This window comes from Oculina patagonica, chromosome 13 (assembly GCF_052425735.1).
Source record: "Oculina patagonica isolate OP01 chromosome 13, crgOcupat, whole genome shotgun sequence".
In the NCBI taxonomy this organism is placed as follows: domain Eukaryota; kingdom Metazoa; phylum Cnidaria; class Anthozoa; order Scleractinia; family Oculinidae; genus Oculina; species Oculina patagonica.
In genome coordinates this window covers 6,145,370-6,162,412 of record NC_135770.1, presented here as the reverse complement: position 1 = coordinate 6,162,412, position 17,043 = coordinate 6,145,370, and the positions used below count along the sequence as shown (strand labels likewise).

The 17,043-nt window shown below is 36.9% G+C and overlaps 1 protein-coding gene across 2 annotated transcripts; it reads left to right on the top strand.

The window, feature by feature from the left end:
* The first annotated feature begins 437 nt into the window (after window positions 1-437).
* On the top strand, window positions 438-16,558 carry LOC144635005 (ZP domain-containing protein-like). 2 transcript variants are annotated; one of them, XM_078494066.1, is made up of 8 exons: window positions 438-529; window positions 615-679; window positions 9,637-9,698; window positions 11,662-11,761; window positions 12,742-13,134; window positions 13,651-13,870; window positions 14,330-14,670; window positions 15,458-16,558. In XM_078494066.1, the coding sequence occupies exons 4-8, from the start codon at window positions 11,710-11,712 to the stop codon at window positions 15,622-15,624; spliced, it is 1,173 nt and encodes a 390-aa protein (XP_078350192.1). In that variant the 5' UTR covers window positions 438-529; window positions 615-679; window positions 9,637-9,698; window positions 11,662-11,709; the 3' UTR covers window positions 15,625-16,558. The 2 variants fall into 2 exon arrangements, with proteins under 2 accessions (XP_078350192.1, XP_078350193.1); XM_078494067.1 differs by lacking the exons at window positions 438-529; window positions 615-679 and adding an exon at window positions 9,496-9,555.
* Window positions 16,559-17,043: the final 485 nt, after the last annotated feature.

Here is a 17,043-nt window from a genome sequence, read left to right as displayed (position 1 = left end):
TAGTACTGGAAATGACAAACGATCAGCGATGTGACATTTTGTTTTCTCTGACAGTGCATTTTCGATCTCAGATTTTTCAGAACTATGCGATTATGCCTGGGGCAAATTACACAAGAACTTTGATCCTGATTACAATTCCACACATTGAGAACACAGATAAAAATATTCCACTCGGTAGGGATAGAAGCTTAAATATAAACATTATTTTACTGTATCGGCGTCTATCAGCGAAGTTTAAACGAGCTGTGGTGGTAATTTATGCACCACGTTGAAGAGTGCGATATTGACTGCTAGTACGAATAATTTTCTAGTCCTATTTAGATTTCATGGACGAAATCGTTTGCACGATGATTTATGCTAAATTGCTCAGTCAGTATTATGACTTTGAAACTTGTCCTTGTCATTAAAATGATAATTATATAACGTCTTTTGTCTCTTCATCTTTTGCTTTTTGACGGCACTTCTATTTTAAAACTAATTAGCTCAACACAAAAGGCGCTCGTTCTTCAGTTCGAAACTCAGCTGAGAGGTACGTATGTAAACTTTTTATGTCGTTTGCTATAAGCTACATGTACAACTTTTAATGTTTTAACTTCTATCGTTTTTGTTGGCAGCAAACAGTTTGGTCCAAGCGTCTTTAGGAGATCCACTAGACGTGCGTGGATTCATTTCATACTTTGTAAGTTCTTCAATTATTTCTGTCACTGATTCGTTTTACTTTAGAATGATGCTATCGCAAATCACATCAAAACTTTAAGGCAAAGATTGAGCTTTAAAAAAGTCAAATAAAGTTACTAGGCACATCGCAAATACATGTTTGAACGTCAACAAGAAGCTAGCACCCGGAAATTCCGATTGCGTTTTAGACTTCTAAAGTCCTTCTAGAAAAATCTTTGTATCGGATTTTCCCGATCTAAGGGAGTCGACACGATTTTGGTGCTTGGTGATCAGAAGATGTGCAAGTATTGTCAAGCCAACAAATCTATTTCGCTTCGAACAGCACTTTTTGGCCGAGAATCTGGTTTTCAACCAGACAAATCCATTTGATACAACTTTAATTAGCGAACGCTGTGCAATCTAAGATACGGACCACTGGATTAACAAGTTCATCTACCTTACTTGCTCACCAATGGTTTGTGCTTTGAAAGTGCTTTTTGACATGGACGGTCGGAAGAGACCAATCAGTTGTTTTTTCATTTTTTACCTGCAACCTAACAAAATATCAAAAAAGTAAAATGCTGTAATTCAGTTTGGTTCGAGTAGTTGAAATTTTTACGTTGTATGAATTCCCTAGATAAACAAATCAAATGCTTTCTAAATTAATTTAAAGAGTATTACATGAAGATTAAAAGACTAATGATTTAGAAAAACTTGCCTGTTAGCCTTGACATTATGCCCATGCATGCAGCTGAGTTAAAAAATGCATTCACCTTATGTTCTTCGAACTTTTGAATTCTATGGATGAACCAAGAGTGTGAATCCGATAAAAGCTATGAAGCAGCACTTTCATGTTGTACTGTTTATTATTCCGCTGAAAGACTGTGAGTTTTTTCTGTGAATGAAACCCAAGTGTGAACTGAAAACCAAAAAGTAGTCTTTATTGCGCACTGCAATGTTGTGCATATACAGCGGTATATGAAAACAGTGTAAACCTAAGAAGTGGCATTTCAGGTGCTGTACGGTTTAGTATAAAACTGAGGTGGCTCTAAATATTTAAATTCTGTGGCTAAAACCCTTCTTTGTGACCATTGAAACGAAAGCGTAGTATTGAGCAGTACTTTCATGTTGTACTGTTTATTATGCTGTACAAGGTGGTTCTAACTTTTAAGTCTGTGAATAAAACCCTAATGTGTGACCATTCGAATAAAAGCTATCAAGAAGACATTTCATGTGGAACTGTTTATTATGCTGTGCAAAGTGGTTCTGACTTTAATTTTAAGTCTGTGAAGGAAAGCCTATAAATGTGTGACCAACTAAATGAAAGCTATTGAGCATTACTTTCATGTGGGGGTATTACCCTGTGTCTCCGTCATAAAAGCTACGAGCAGTACTTTCATGAGGAACTGTTCATTTTGCTGTACAAGGTGGTTCCAACTTGGTGGTCCAGGCCCGTAGGCTGGGGGGGTTCGGGGGGTTCGGACGAACCCCCCCACCGCCTGAAAAGGTCCGGTCTGAATGGTGTAGCATTAATGTACCGGTCTGAATGGTACAGCATTAAAGGTCCGGTCTGAATGGTACAGCATACATATGGCCTACGCGCATAATAAAATAAAAATAAAAACATACTGACGTTATTTGTATTGATTTTCAACAATATCGACTAATTTTCAAACGTTTCTCGTGTATTCCCCTCTTTTTCGGTTTTCAGACTGGAACCATTAGCAAAGTGTGACTCAAGTTATAACTGATGTTGATTTCACCGATTTGAATATGTCGCGGTCGTATAAATAAATTAAATATATCTGAAGCTAAGCTCTGAAGCCTAACGCAAACAATATAATTGACATCCAATTCCCCTGGACAGCGTGACATTGTGGAAAGTAGAGCAAAGAAGGAAATTAAAAGAAATGACTTTGAATCACGTCATGACGGTAGCGGGGTAAACAAAATTCTTATTTAAAAGCCATCAGGATAAGGCCAGCTGGCAAACGAATAAGTACATGAGATAGTGCGCTCTGAGTCCTTAAATTCTCGTTCTCACTGATTTTGGAGAGTTGTTGAAGCCTCAAATGTAATAAATGTCCCTAAATGTAATAAAGGTCCTAAGTGTAATAACTTTTGGTCCTAAATGTAATAAAGGTCCTAAGTGTAATAACTTTTGGTCCTAAATGTAATAAAGATCCTAAGTGTAATAAATTTTTGTCCTAAATGTAATGATTCGAAATAAAGGTCCTAAGTGTAACAACTTTCGTCCCTAAATAAAATAAAGGCCTTCAGTGTTATTAAGGTTCGGCTAAACATGAAATCATGCACGGTGCTTCTCTTTATAAAAGCAAGGAGTTAAAAATGTATCTTAGGGATCCAGATTATGATGTACTTTAACAACCAGTTACCGCTTGCCTTAAAGAATGTGCCAAAATCTATTTTATTTTGCATGTCTTATTGGACATGGGCCAACGGCAACAGACGCTTATACACATGTAGGTAACAACAGAAGTAGTTTACTCAAAATCCTCAATAGTGCAGAATGAACGATTGATGGTTGTTTGGGCTTGTAGCCCGCTAAAACGCTAAGCCCCTTACGCCCTAAGGCTAAAGGTGTAAACTTTCAATAGCCAATTAATTAATTAATTAATTTATTTATATCAATAATTATTAATTATTCCTGAGTAAGGGGGGGGGGGGTCCTGATCGTCTGTCCTTGGTAAAACGGGAAGTTTACCTACATTACTTTTCATATAAAGCGCACAACGGTATATATCCAGCCTCCTCCTCAGGCGCTTCGCACTCGATTCTCGCTGCAATAACACAAGGCGAGCGCGAAACGCGAGTGACTGGTGACGAGCGCGAAGCGCAAGGGACCACGCGAAGGAGAAAGAAAGCGCCCATTTCCCCAAACAAGAGAGAGGCGTCTGGGTACGAGGCAGGTATATATCTGTTTCAGAAAGCAATATGCTCTCCTTGTGGAACAAAACACTTTGTGCTAAATGCATGTGCAGATGAGTCTACTTTATATGCTGAGACACTTACAAACCTTGCATGTTTCTTCCTGCGGAAGGATTCCTGTAGACTCTGTGGCACCAACTTAAAATCGCAAAAAAATCAAATTAAACTTGTTTGCAAAGAAGCTGAAGACTATCACGTTTACTGTCTTAACCTCAAACCAAAATCCAATCTACAGAAATGCTGTACAATTCTTGTAGACCTGTGCCGCCAGTAAAACCGTAGTTAAATTAAATTGAACTTGGAAGCGTCAGAGCGGTTTAAAAGAAAACAAAAGTCTAGTACGTTTGCACGAAAAGTAAAAGTATCATATTTGTTGCTTCAATAGTCTTTTTAAAATTCGAGTTAACAAAAGTTATCATAAAGCACGACGGTTCAAACAATCGAAAACTTCCTAAAAAATCAGGTAAAAAATTGTATTCTAGTGTCAAGTGATCGATCGCGTGGATGAACGTTGTCACGTGATTTAGTTGCTTGCTTCATGACAAAATCGAAATAGCATCTTACAGTACTGGAAAGAAAATGAAGCAAGTAAACATAAAACAGGTTTCAAACTGAATATAATACATAGAAAAGCACCAAGCATGATTTCTTAAGATGTAACCTTACACTACAGACCTTTATTACATTTAGGACCAAAAGTTATTACACTTAGGACCTTTATTACATTTAGGACCAAAAGTTATTACACTTAGGACCTTTATTACATTTAGGGACATTTATTACATTTGAGGCCTCAACAGAGTTGTGGCTTCCTATTGTTAACAAGTACAATGATGATCTCCCCTCCCCTGAAATGTTTGAAATGGAGCTTATGCGATGGAGAGGTCGATACCTGGCGATGGAACCGGAATTAAGGCCAGCTTCACCTGCAGTGGCAATCAAAGATTGTGATGATGACCTCTTTCCAAACATCAGCATTCTTCTAAAAATTGCCTGCACCATACCAGTAACATCATGCGAATGTGAACGAAGTGCAAGCACGTTGCGACGACTGAATAACTACATGCGAGCGTCAATGGGAAAAGAAAGGTTGTCCAACCTTGCGCTTCTGCACATTCACTACGATACCCCCGTGGAGCTAAACACGGTAGTCAACTGTTACGCCCACCTTCACCCCCGTCGACTACAACTGGAAAATCTTCTTCAGTAACGGTATTTTTTTTTTAATTAGTGGGACACTGGTAACTAATGGTCCGTTCTAAAAGAAAACGAACCTACCCGGGCAAAAACCAGCCTACGGGCCTGTGGTCTATGGACAAAACCCAAGTGCATGTGTGACCATTCAAATAAAAGCTATTGATCAAACGTTCACTTCTGATGTGGACAAGCAGATGCTGTTTGTCTGTTGTATTTAACCTCGACGCAGGTTTTTACTTCAGAAGTCACTGAGAGCTTATAATAGTGCGAAGGAACTTTTGCGTCTTAGATTTACATTTATTTGGAACACATTAATTTTAAAATGACTGAGACAATTACTGTACGTGCATGTGGTACTTAAACTCGCACTGTCAAGACAGTTGTTTTTGTAACTTTACTGGGAATGTTTCGAAATTTTCAGATTTTCATTTAGTTGTAGCAAAGAAAATCCGATTGACATATGTTTTAAAATGTCACTTAAAAGAATGCAATTGTTTAGAAATTCCTTAAGTTTTGCACACGTCAATAGCTTTACAAGCTCAGCACGAACTCAGAAACCATTTGAGTCAGAAACAATTCCTCTTGTGCACGACTTTTGGTTTATTTTCCTACTCACGGCTTATAAATTAATTTGATTTCTTCTAGAAGATGTCTTGGAATCTTCGATCAGTTCAGATTGCATGTATGTGGCCACGAAAATGAAGCTAAATTAAATGCGCCCTTGAAACATGACCCCAAATTAACTGTCTAGAAATATTTCTCTTGATCTGCAATTAAAGCATACGTAAAATGGACTCACAGCATCTGCTTTTAAAGATGTCTTTACATTCCATGGATTTCATGAAGTGAATAGACTCATACAACTTGAGTTCTTTCAAGATTTCGAGTTTGTCTTTGTTAACTACGTAGGCAAAATATAATTCATTCAGCCCCTTAACATTAAGAAATTTGAATGAAAACCATTGCTAGTGAGAAGAATTAGCATTTTGAGAGACGATTAAACAGCAGTTAATTCTTGGATGTTGTAAGAAACTGTCGCGATCCTTTGTAACTGTTGATGGACATCAAATATACTTTCTTTTCCAAAAACAACCGGCCCTGAGAGTTGCACGGGAGTTTTAACTCTTCACGAACGTGGGCTGCACAAGAAAGAAATCTCGACGATTCTCAATAAAAATTTGAGCACGTTCAAATTCAATGAAAGAGCATGCACGAGTGAACAGTTTAATTCAGGCCAATAGGGAGCTAGTTTTTGAACTCTTGACAACATCTTCCTTCCTTCCGGCAAACGAAATAGACAACGATATGACTTATTTAAGTAGATTGTATTTTGGTGGATGGTTTGGGTCATTTTGTAATTACCTTATTACATGAAATTTTCGCGACACGTTAATTTCGCGAATTTCGCGATTCCAAAAAAATCGCGCAATTAAAGTGACGCGAACATAACATGACGCGAACATTAAGTGACTCACATTATGTCAATAATTAAGAAAAAGTTAAGTACCACTTAAGGAAGGAATTATCATTCTAAATGGATGTTGTCGTCAATTGACTCAAGAACAATAACTCATCCACGTACAAGCATAACCTACTTGTAGACATACATGAAGAGTAAGTGACTAGTGATTGAGAGAAACTTGCTTGTTAGCCTTGACATTATGCCCATGCATGCAGCTGAGTTAAAAAATGCATTCACTTTATGTTCATCGAACTTTTAAATTCTATGGATGAACCAAGAGTGTGAATCCGATGAAAGCTTTGAAGCAGCACTTTCATGTGGTATTGTTTATTGTCCGCTGAAAGGCTGTGAGTTTTTTTCTGTGGATGAAACTCAAGTGTGTATAAAACCAAACAGTAGTCTTTCGTATGCACTGCAATGTTGTGCACGTGTAACGATTCATTCATCCTATCATTGTTAATCTAAAACTGAGGTGGCTCTTTTAATATTTACATTCTGTGGATAAAACCCTAAACCCTACTTTGTGACCTTTTAAACGAAAGCGTAGTTAATGTAAAGCCTATGAAAGCCCTGGTGGGTGACCATTCAAACGAGATCTATTGTACACGTTAGTTCTAACTTTGAAGTCTGTGGATAAACCCCTAATGTGTGACCATTCAAATGAAAGCTATGCAGTACGTCTTTCATGTGGAACTGTTTATTATGCTGTGCAAAGTAGTTCTAACTTTTATTTCTAGCCTGTGTAGGAAACCCTATGAATGTATGACCATCAAAATGAAAGCTATTGAGCATTACTTTCATATGGGCTATTTATTGTGCTCTACAAGGTGGTTAAAATTAGATCCTAGTGTGTGACCATTCAAATGAAAGCTATTGAGCAGTACTTTCATGAGGAACTGTTCATTTTGTTGTACAAGTTGGCTGTGGATAAAACCCTCTGACCATTCAAATAAAAGATATTGATCATACGTTCACTTTTGATGTGGACAAGCAGGTATTGTTTGTTTGTCGGACTTAAACTCAACGCAGGGTTATATTTCAGGGGTCACTGAGAGCTTATAAAAGTGCGAAGGAACTTTGGTGTCTTAGATGGAGCACCTAAATTTTAAGCACCTAAATTTTAATTTTAAATTTTAAGCTGATTACTGTAAGTGGGGTACTTTAACTGGCACTTTTCAAACAGATGTTATTGGAAATGTTTCGAAATTTACAGATATTCATTTAGTTGTAGCTAAGAAAACTCGAATGATATGCATTTCCAAATGTCACTTAAAAGAATGCAATTGTTTAGAAATTCCTTAAGTTTTGCACACGTCAATTAATTATCTTCTAGCTCAGCACGAAATCAGAAACCATTTGAGTTAGTAACAATACCTCTTACGCGCGACTTTTGGTTTATTTTTCCGCTCACGGCTTATTCATTAATTTGATTTCTTCTAGAAGATGTTTTGGAATCTTCAATCAGTTCAGTTTACATGTTTGTGGCCAAAGAAATGAAGCTAAGTTTAATTCGCCCTTGAAACGTGACCCCAAATTTATTTAAATGCAACTGTCTACAAAAATTTCTCTTTCTGCAATTACAACATACGCAAAATGGACTCACGGCATCTGCTTTTAAAGATGTCTTTAATTACATTCCATGCATTTCGGGGTCCTCTCTAGTACTTTTGATGGGCATCAAATATACCGGCCCTGAGGGTTGCACGAGAGTTTGACTCTCCACGAACGTGGGCTGGACAAGAAAGAAATCTCGATGATTCTCAAGAAAATTTGAGCACGTTCAAATTCAATGAAAGAGCATGCACGAGCGAACAGTTTAATTCAGGCCAATAGGGAGCTAGTTTTTGAACTCTTGACAACATCTTCCTTCCTTCCGGCAAACGAAATAGACAACGATATGACTTATTTAAGTAGATTGTATTTTGGTGGATGGTTTGGGTTATTTTGTAATTACCTTATTACATGAAATTTTCGCGACACGTTAATTTCGCGAATTTCGCGATTCCAAAAAAATCGCGAAATTAAAGTGACGCGAACAATAAGTGTCGCGAACATAACATGACGCGAACATTAAGTGACTCACATTATGTCAATAATTAAGAAAAAGTTAAGTACCACTTAAGGAAGGAATTATCATTCTAAATGGATGTTGTCGTCAATTGACTCAAGAACAATAACTCATCCACGTACAAGCATAACCTACTTGTAGACATTAACTGCTCTGTTGTAGCTATTGCCGAAGTTTAGTCCCACCCTTCGGCTTTTTTGTTAATTTTGACGTTATGTTTTCATTAATGAAGTCGTTTTTACAGGAAATGTAAATTGTGTCTTACTCAAAAACGCGAAATTAAAGTGATTCAAAATACAAAATTTTCGCAAAATCGCGAAGTTTAAGTGTCGCGAAATATGCGCACCTCAAAATCGCGAAATAAACGTGTCGCGAAAATTTCATGTAATAAGGTACATTGGAATGCAGCGTTGCCTCGAGCAAGTCCGAAATACACAAAACCACACAGTCGGCCTGCTGATAACAACTCCACAATCGAAACGGCAAATATGGAAGCACCCTTGAACGTGCAACCACACTCTAGAATACGTGTGAATAAAAAAAACTTCATATGTTAATTTCAAGATGACTCACTCCCCATTCAAAACCGCAAAAGCAGAAAAAATAACCATATTTTATCAATTCTTATTCACTTGCAGTTCCATTATTGATAAACAGAATTAAAATAATTTATTTACTGCTCTTTTTTATTTTCAAATAGCTTTTAAACAATGAAACCCCATGAGCAAAAGTTGAAGTATTTCTGGAATCAGTTATTTATGTACATCCACTGTCTATAAGTTACGAAAAAGCGAAGGCTAGCCTTAATTTGATCTTAGAAAAACTCTTTTATTTTGTCATGCAGGCTTTTTTAAGTTGCTTAATCTTTTATGGTATTGTCAACCTTCAGAAAAGGCTGACAAGCGCAGAAATAAAACTGTGGATAACTGATAAGACTCGCTCACCCCTGACAACCGACGTCTCCAGGAGAGTTGATCACGTAAATAGCAGGGGTTAATGACGACTAAACGTCAGAATGCGTGTCGGCCTTTGTTTGGATTTCGCTTCTTTTATGTATTTTTTTCTAGAATCCTGTCGGCCTTGTAAGTTCGAAAATGATTAATGACACATGCCTTTGTTTCTTTGTTTAGCTTTGTTTTGTGTGGTTTTGTTTATACCACATTTGCTACTAAGTAAACCAGCAAAGCAGAAATTACTGCATTTCGTAGCGAGGCTCAGAGAGGTAACGACATGATTTTGGATGCGCGTTTATCTTACGTTTTCATACAGGATCGTTTTAACTTTATTTTCTTTTTGTTTTCAGTGGCCAGTTGACTGTGCTGAATTTCTGGAGAAGGATCTTAAGCGAAGTACATTCAGTCTTCGGTGAGTTGTCTAATGTAGTTAACATAGCGGTTCTGTTTGGAGCGTTTTCATGTAGAAATTGCAAGTACAAATCTGTTTTCAAACATTGAGATATAATACATAAAACATAACTTTGAACATCACCAAATGCAATGCCATTTTGGAGTGTCGACAAGGAAAGGGCTAAAAATCCAATTATGATTTAGAACATTCATGTTACTCTGGAATGATCTTAAAAATATTTGAAATTAATTCTCAGTAAATACGCCAATCTTGTTCAGAGATTCGCGTGTTGAAAGACAGTTGGCGAGTTGCGTTTTTTTTTTCTTTCTGAGCAAACTGTTAACAAAACTGCTGCTGTAAATTTTTGCTCTTGAAGCTCTTTTTGGAAGGGAGTGGCATTCAAAACCGAGTGGTTCCACTAGAACGTACACTAACGCTGTTTAAATTTAGGCCTAGCGCACTTCATTTTCGGGTCAAAAGACAGTCTAGAAAATTCCTTGGAGTCTTTCCCTGTTGAAAAGATTCTTTCAATTTAAGGTTTGACTAATTAGCTTCCATTCAAAAATGCATAAAAAGCCAGTCTTGTGTTTTCATTTAATGTATTTTGGAGACAGATACAAAAAACTGGCATTAAGCTGTAAGCTTAGCTTTCATTCAACGTCAGTAACCTTGAGTCTTCTCAAAAATTTATTGACGGCGAACTTAGAGCGAAAACTGTGACTGATTGCAAGTACTGTGTAATCTTAAATGAACTTTTTCTTGCCGTATTTTATCAAAGTTTTATTGTGTGTTGTTTTTTTTTTTCTTGCTCACCAGTAAGTTTCGATTTAGGTTAACTTGTTTAACTCACTAGCAAGACTGCGTTTCTTGTTGCATTGTACAGACATATGAACTCACGCATGGCTGACTGCCGTGTAAAAAAAAACGCAAGAAAAAATGTCCAAATGGCCTGAGTGTTTTGACGTTTTGAAATTCTTGTCTTTTAATGTAGTTTGCATACCTTAGATTTTGTGGTTTGTGGTTTGTGGTTTAGGCTATTTTAACTGAGAAGTCACGTAGCCCATCCAAGAATCGAAAAAATAATATAATATGATGAAAATAATATACTATGAAATTAAGGGTGGGTTATTATCCTCTCTTTTACAGATAGTTTCTCTAAAAAAAACCACATTCACTTTAAACTAGTAATTATGGATTAAAATTTGAGTCATTGCAAAATGTTCTGTATTGTCAGGTACCCAATGGCCCGATAAAAAAATGCATATATATGTCAGCTAGAATAACTCATTTTTAAAGACTGACTGGAATTCTCGAATTTACTTACAGATTTAACTAAATTACAATCAATGCAAGCGATATTGTTTATACATGGGTCTTATTTATTATTCAGTCAAATGGAATTTATTGTAAATAATGACAACGATTCTTGTTTGTTATTCATACTTATGTCACCGCCACTGTTGCATTTGAATTTTCAAAGGCCAAGAGCAAATAATAACCAGATAACTATGGAACCTCTACTTTCTCTTTTGTTTCATCAAAACTTTGGGAGACCATTCCAACAGATTTTTAAAAAAATTGCCTTCACTTCTTTTTACAAGCAATATAAAATATTCCTTTTAAACACCAATCCTACTCTCCTCTATGATTTAATTGTATTCTGCATATAGCTAACCTACGTTTTATTCATCCTTTAACACGTTAATTTTGTATGCTTTTGATATTCACTTTGTACTTTTTTTTCTATTGCTTCTAGTAATAGATGTACCTTGTCTGTGTTTTTGGACGTGTCGGTGACCAACACGATAGCTAGCCTATGCCTCTTTGGTCACTGAGCACATTTTATGTTGGCTCTTATTTTTGTTATATTGTCCTTCTTTTACATGTACTCTCCTTAAATAGTGTTTAGCGTATGATTTTTGTAAATAGTGTGAAATAACAATAAAAAACCTGAAATCTTTTTCTCGTTTTGTTTTGACAGAAAACCGGTGTTCAGTGTCCAAAGAGTCGGTGGAATTTACAGTTCAACATGAAGCTTATTCTGTTGGTGACATTTGCACTTGTATCGCAGCTTGTGAAAGGTAATTAAAAGAGCTAACTTGTACCTAACTTGTAAAGAAAGGTGTTTTAATATCACATTTTATGTGAGAAATAGTAAAAATACCCGTGAACCGCAGCTTTTGGTTAACTGGGAAAGAACTTCAAGCCATTTTTGCCGATCTGAAACATATTTCTACACTAGCGCCTATTTTGCTATTATACGAAAGAAAGTAACATTTCTTCCTCTTTTTTGCTTGGTTGGATATTTAAAATAAAGGGTAACGGATGATCATGGAAGCTCAGCTCAAAATCGTGTCAAAATCTTCAGGGATTGATTAATGTTGGATGATTTTATTTCCAGTCAAGTGAAAATGAAAAAACAATTTCCCAAACCTCAAAAACATTTGTGTTTTACTGAGGGAAGGGGACTACGTTTGGTTCGAGTTATCGGGAAGCTCGAGAAATCGGAATTCTACAGTAGTTCACAGGTATTATATACATAGAGGATAATACATGGTCAGGAGCCCATTACATAATGGGCTCCTGACATGGTTGCGTGGTTTTGAAAACGAGAAGATAAATTTTTATATAACCAAGCAACCATTTATTATTCTGTTTTTTTATATAAACCTACTAAATACGATGTTTTTGACGATTTTCTGAAGATTTCCGAACATTTTCCGAGCTTTTACAAAATTTTCGAAGTTTTCCAAAGATTGCCAGGGAATATCGAAAGATGTTTCGACTTAATATCGATAAAAATTGGCTTATTGCGCATTGAAACACAGCAAACTCTGCGAGCTGATTGGTCAAAAATGATATCACACATGTGAGGATAACATTTTTATCCACTCATGTGTGATACCATTTTTGTAGTATTGTAAAGCGCCATTTTTGTAGTATTGTAAAGCGCATTTGAACATATAGGTATGAAAAATGCGCTATATAAATGCATTATCATTATCATTATCATTATCGATTTGCTACCACTCGCTATACCACATATTTTTCTTTATCTCAGGTCAGAACCCTCCTGATCCTGTGGGCATTGTTACTTGTAACGACGATCACACGGTTGATATAAGCATCACCAACGTTGATGATCTTGGAGAATGGGAAACATCTGAGTGGCAATTAGAAGACAGTGCTGCATGTGCACCAACATTTACCGACGCTTCGACAGTAACCTACGATGGTTTGTTCCTACCTGACTGTTCTATGTCTTCAGAACAGCTTCCTGACAGCATCAAATACGTTCTTAAAGTCAGCGCTACAAAGGGTGACCCCGGTAGTGGTACAACAGGCCAGTTGCGTGCATATGACCACCTGTACTATGTGTCATGCGATTACGACAATCAAAACAGGTCATCGGCAAGTTTTGTACCGATCGTGAACCGTAGGGACAATGACACAGGTATGTGGAATAAACAATTATGATTTGCTAAAACCTATGTCTAGTACATTATTTTGGATCAATTTAGGTTTCTGGGAAACTGCTCACCTAACCCTCCCCAAACCTAACATTTTGCCCAAAGCGATAAGTAAGGGTTAATGTTAGGTTTGGGGAGGGGTAGGTGAGCAGTTTCCCAGAAACCTAAATTGATCCATTATTTTTAGTGATGGGCCGTGCCTCATTGTAGTTTATTCAAGTCGAAATTGATATCAAAAGTTGCGTATTAATCAGAAAAAGTTAAACTAGAAAACACTTTTTCTTACTGTCATCGTTAACGTCATCATAATCGTAATCTTTATCATTATCATCATTGCCATCATCATCATTATCAATAATTATCAACAACAACAAAAACAACATCATCATCGGCAATAACTGAACAACTGCAACAAAAACAAAACCCATAACAACCCTTTAGAAAAACACGATAAATCATCTTTCCTTACTTACTAATTGCTTCCTGTTTGTTTCTTTCAGGCGACGCATTTTTCACCTTCTCGCTCCAAGCTTTTCTTAACGATGATTTAACCGGTGCGGTTCCCAACCCGATTGCACTGAATACGACTTTGTATTTCAAAGCTTTGGTCGAGACTCAAAGCGCTAACCCCAACCTTGACCTTTTCCCAGTACGCTGCTGGTCGTCAAAGAGTGCCGACCCATGGGTAGCGGATGGTGACTTTGATCTAATAGTAGACGGGTACGTACTCGCATTACAAATTCGGCAGTCAAGGAAAAACGTTAACATCAAATTGTCAATAAATAGCCTTGATTTTCAGAGCCAAAATCTTCACTCATCCTCCCTCCCCCCCCCCCCCCTCCCACTTTGTACCTCCCTCCCTCACTCCCTCTTTCACTCCTCTCTACTTGAACTGTACATGTTTCTGAACGGTTAGCGTTGATATCTCTTATGTTATTTATATAAGTAACCTCTCTGGACAAAAGGTCTTAACTCCAAATGGAGATTTTGATAAATAAGCCACACATTTCGAGGAAAGTTTTCACATAACTTTCGACATTTTAATGAAACATGTTACTCAATTTAAACAATGTTTCAGTAAAAAGCTTGCGGTGCTTTTAGCTTTCTGTACATAGTTAAGAAAGTCCTTACTTGGTGGCAACAACCTAAAGAATTTGTTTTTGTCTCTTTTCCAATCAGTTGCGGTAACGATACAGTGAGTGAGGACCTGTACGACACATTGTTTTACAATTGCACAAATGACGACATAGAAGAAACCTTCTCGCTACGTACATATCGGTACTTTGGGGAACCAGAAGACTCAGTGGTTTACATCCACTGTGATCTCAGAGTTTGCCTGGCAAATGAGCCCAATTCAGCGTGTGAGTGCCCTACTGTTGATGAATGTGACCCTGCTAACCGTAAAAGGCGTTCTCTTGATGACATAGTGGACGAATCTGAGGTGTATCGCGTGAGAGCTGGACCTTACATTTTTAAGAACGAAGAAAAAGAAGAGGAACAAGTAAACGAGGAAGAAGAAGGTGCGTAGAATCCATTGCTGTTTAACAAATTTCTGTCCTTGCTCGGGCTCGTGTAGATGTTAAGCCAAACTTTAAAAAAAACATTTAGGTAGGAAAACAATCCCCAGTTGAATCTGATTGATTTTTCTGAAGAAATATCTCGTAGAAAATACTAAACAGTGTCCCAGAGCTTCTACATTTTTAATGTTTTGCAAATCCCGCTAACAGCTCGTGCCTTTGACACTGAAACTTTTGCCTCGTCTATGTCAAAAGTCTGGCTACAGCCCTGCTGGCATGGGTTTGTTCAGTCAAAAAAAAAAAACAGTCAGATCTGTGAGCGGTTAGGCCTTGTGAAATAGGCCGGAGACCTAGTTTGATACAAGGGCATCTTCCTCCAAATGTGGGCTGGCAAATGATTAAGGGAAATGATAATTCAAGAAGATTTTAACACGTAGGCCAATTGTACGCGCGTACTTCAAGATCATCTGCTGGAGCTTTCGCAAAGAGATTTTTGATGAAATCCAGTAAACCCGTAGACTCCATCTCCTTAAACGTATGTTAAATACGTCAAAAATTAAATCCAAAAAATACAGGAATAGGTGTGATAAAATTCCGGGAACTTAACACTGAATTCTGAATAAAGCGTGACCGCTTTATACAGGTTCGACTGTATCCTTTTGTCCCAAATTATAGCCCAGGTTTAGTGAAATTAGAATTAACCGTCTCGTTATGCGGAATTTTTCAGCAACTAAAACTGCTGATTTATGTATAAAAGATAAAAAATAATTCTTTTCTCTCCTTATTTCAGGTGAAGCTGACGAACAGGATAAGCCCCAGTCTTTCCCGACCAATGTAGCCATTATCGTGGCGGTCTGTGCTGTTGTCGCAGTGGCTATTATCTGCGCAACCGTCTTCCTCGTTGTGCGCAGTCGCAATAAGAGCAGGAATCCTCGCAATTTGCATGTGGACACCTAAGTGCGAGATCAGACCATTTCAAAGGAGCTGTATTTAAAAAGTAAAGCACACATAGAGCAGACTCAATATTCTCAAAACAAAAACAACGATAACTTTTTTAAAAGAAAAGTGCGTATGATACAGTTTTAAACGTTTTCTCGTGCTAAGCTGTTGATGTTGTTTAATTTAAAACATTTTAATTTCTTAACAGACAGTTATTCACGTTCAGTCCTCTTGTTCAAATAAAATCCCTACCACGAAAAATCAATCTTATTTTTACAGCTCTTTTTGCTTTTTAAGTTGACCCACGATTTTTTTAATGCATAAACAGAATTCTATTGTGCCCAGTCTAGTAATACAGCCCTTCGTGTTTTTTTTTTCTTCTTTTAACTACTGCACTTTTTAAATGTTTGCACAAGAGCCCTGTAGAATTTTAAATAAGCATTGTATGACTTAAGGAGGGGGTAGGCTCTAGCTTTTGGTGTCAATTTTTATTGAAGTAGTATCTAGTTTTGCTTATCTGATTATTCTTTTATTTTTTATTGTTACGCTTACTAAATCGAGCCTTTACTAAGGACTCCTTACCGCTGGAAGACCGAGTATTTTCAATTTCGATTAGATGTACCAGTGTAAATGAGTATATCTTAGTTTCCCAGAACGATTAGCAAATGCAGCTACTTGATAGATCTAAACTTATGTGGAATTAGAATAATCGAAAAACGCATAGGTGTAGGGGTAAGGAATGGTTATTTGTCAATATTAAAACCGCCCCAAACACGGGACAAAGCATTAAAAGACAGGATTTCGAAATATGAAGAGATTGTTCTTTTAATCAGAACTTTTGGTCTAAAGATTCTGTCATTCCAACTTAAAGCCAAACCAGTTTACCCATAGAAGTACAATAATGCAATGTATCTTGCACAGCAATAAAAATAACCTGTATCCTTGTATGCAATTATTTGTGTCAGTAGTAAATGTGAAAGTATAATTATGGTATTTACTACTTATAAGTGAGAACTTTGTTTGTAAGGTTTTAATACACGGCTGACTGCGGTTGGGCAGTATTTAAAAATACTGATAACAAAGCCCAGCCACAGTCAGTGTATTAAAACCTTTCAAAGTTAAAGAAAGGTCTCACTTATAAGTGTAGTAAATACCATAATTACGTGCGATAAAAGTTAGACGTTTCAGGCTTAGCCCTCCATCAGATTTTATGAAAACCTTGTTTTGTTCCAGACGAACTTTCAATTTGCGATATCCCTTTTTTTTCAACCGTTCTGTCGAAGGTCCTGGCAGTGAAACATTCGATTCTGCGCTCGAATGAGGGCAACCCTAGATCAATATTTGAAGTAGTTTTTTAATTAAACATTCAATGATAAGAAATTAAGAATAACTTGGTCCTTCAGTGTGAACATGGTGTGATGACATAAAAGGACTGTT

Bases quoted from the DNA above. Each gene is read 5' to 3' on its own strand.
- LOC144635005 (XM_078494066.1), top strand. From the start codon at position 11,710: ATGAAGCTTATTCTGTTGGTGACATTTGCACTTGTATCGCAGCTTGTG. The intron at 13,135-13,650 runs GTATGTGGAATA...TGTTTCTTTCAG, and splicing joins CCGTAGGGACAATGACACAG to GCGACGCATTTTTCACCTTC. The intron at 14,671-15,457 runs GTGCGTAGAATC...TCCTTATTTCAG, and splicing joins AGTAAACGAGGAAGAAGAAG to GTGAAGCTGACGAACAGGAT.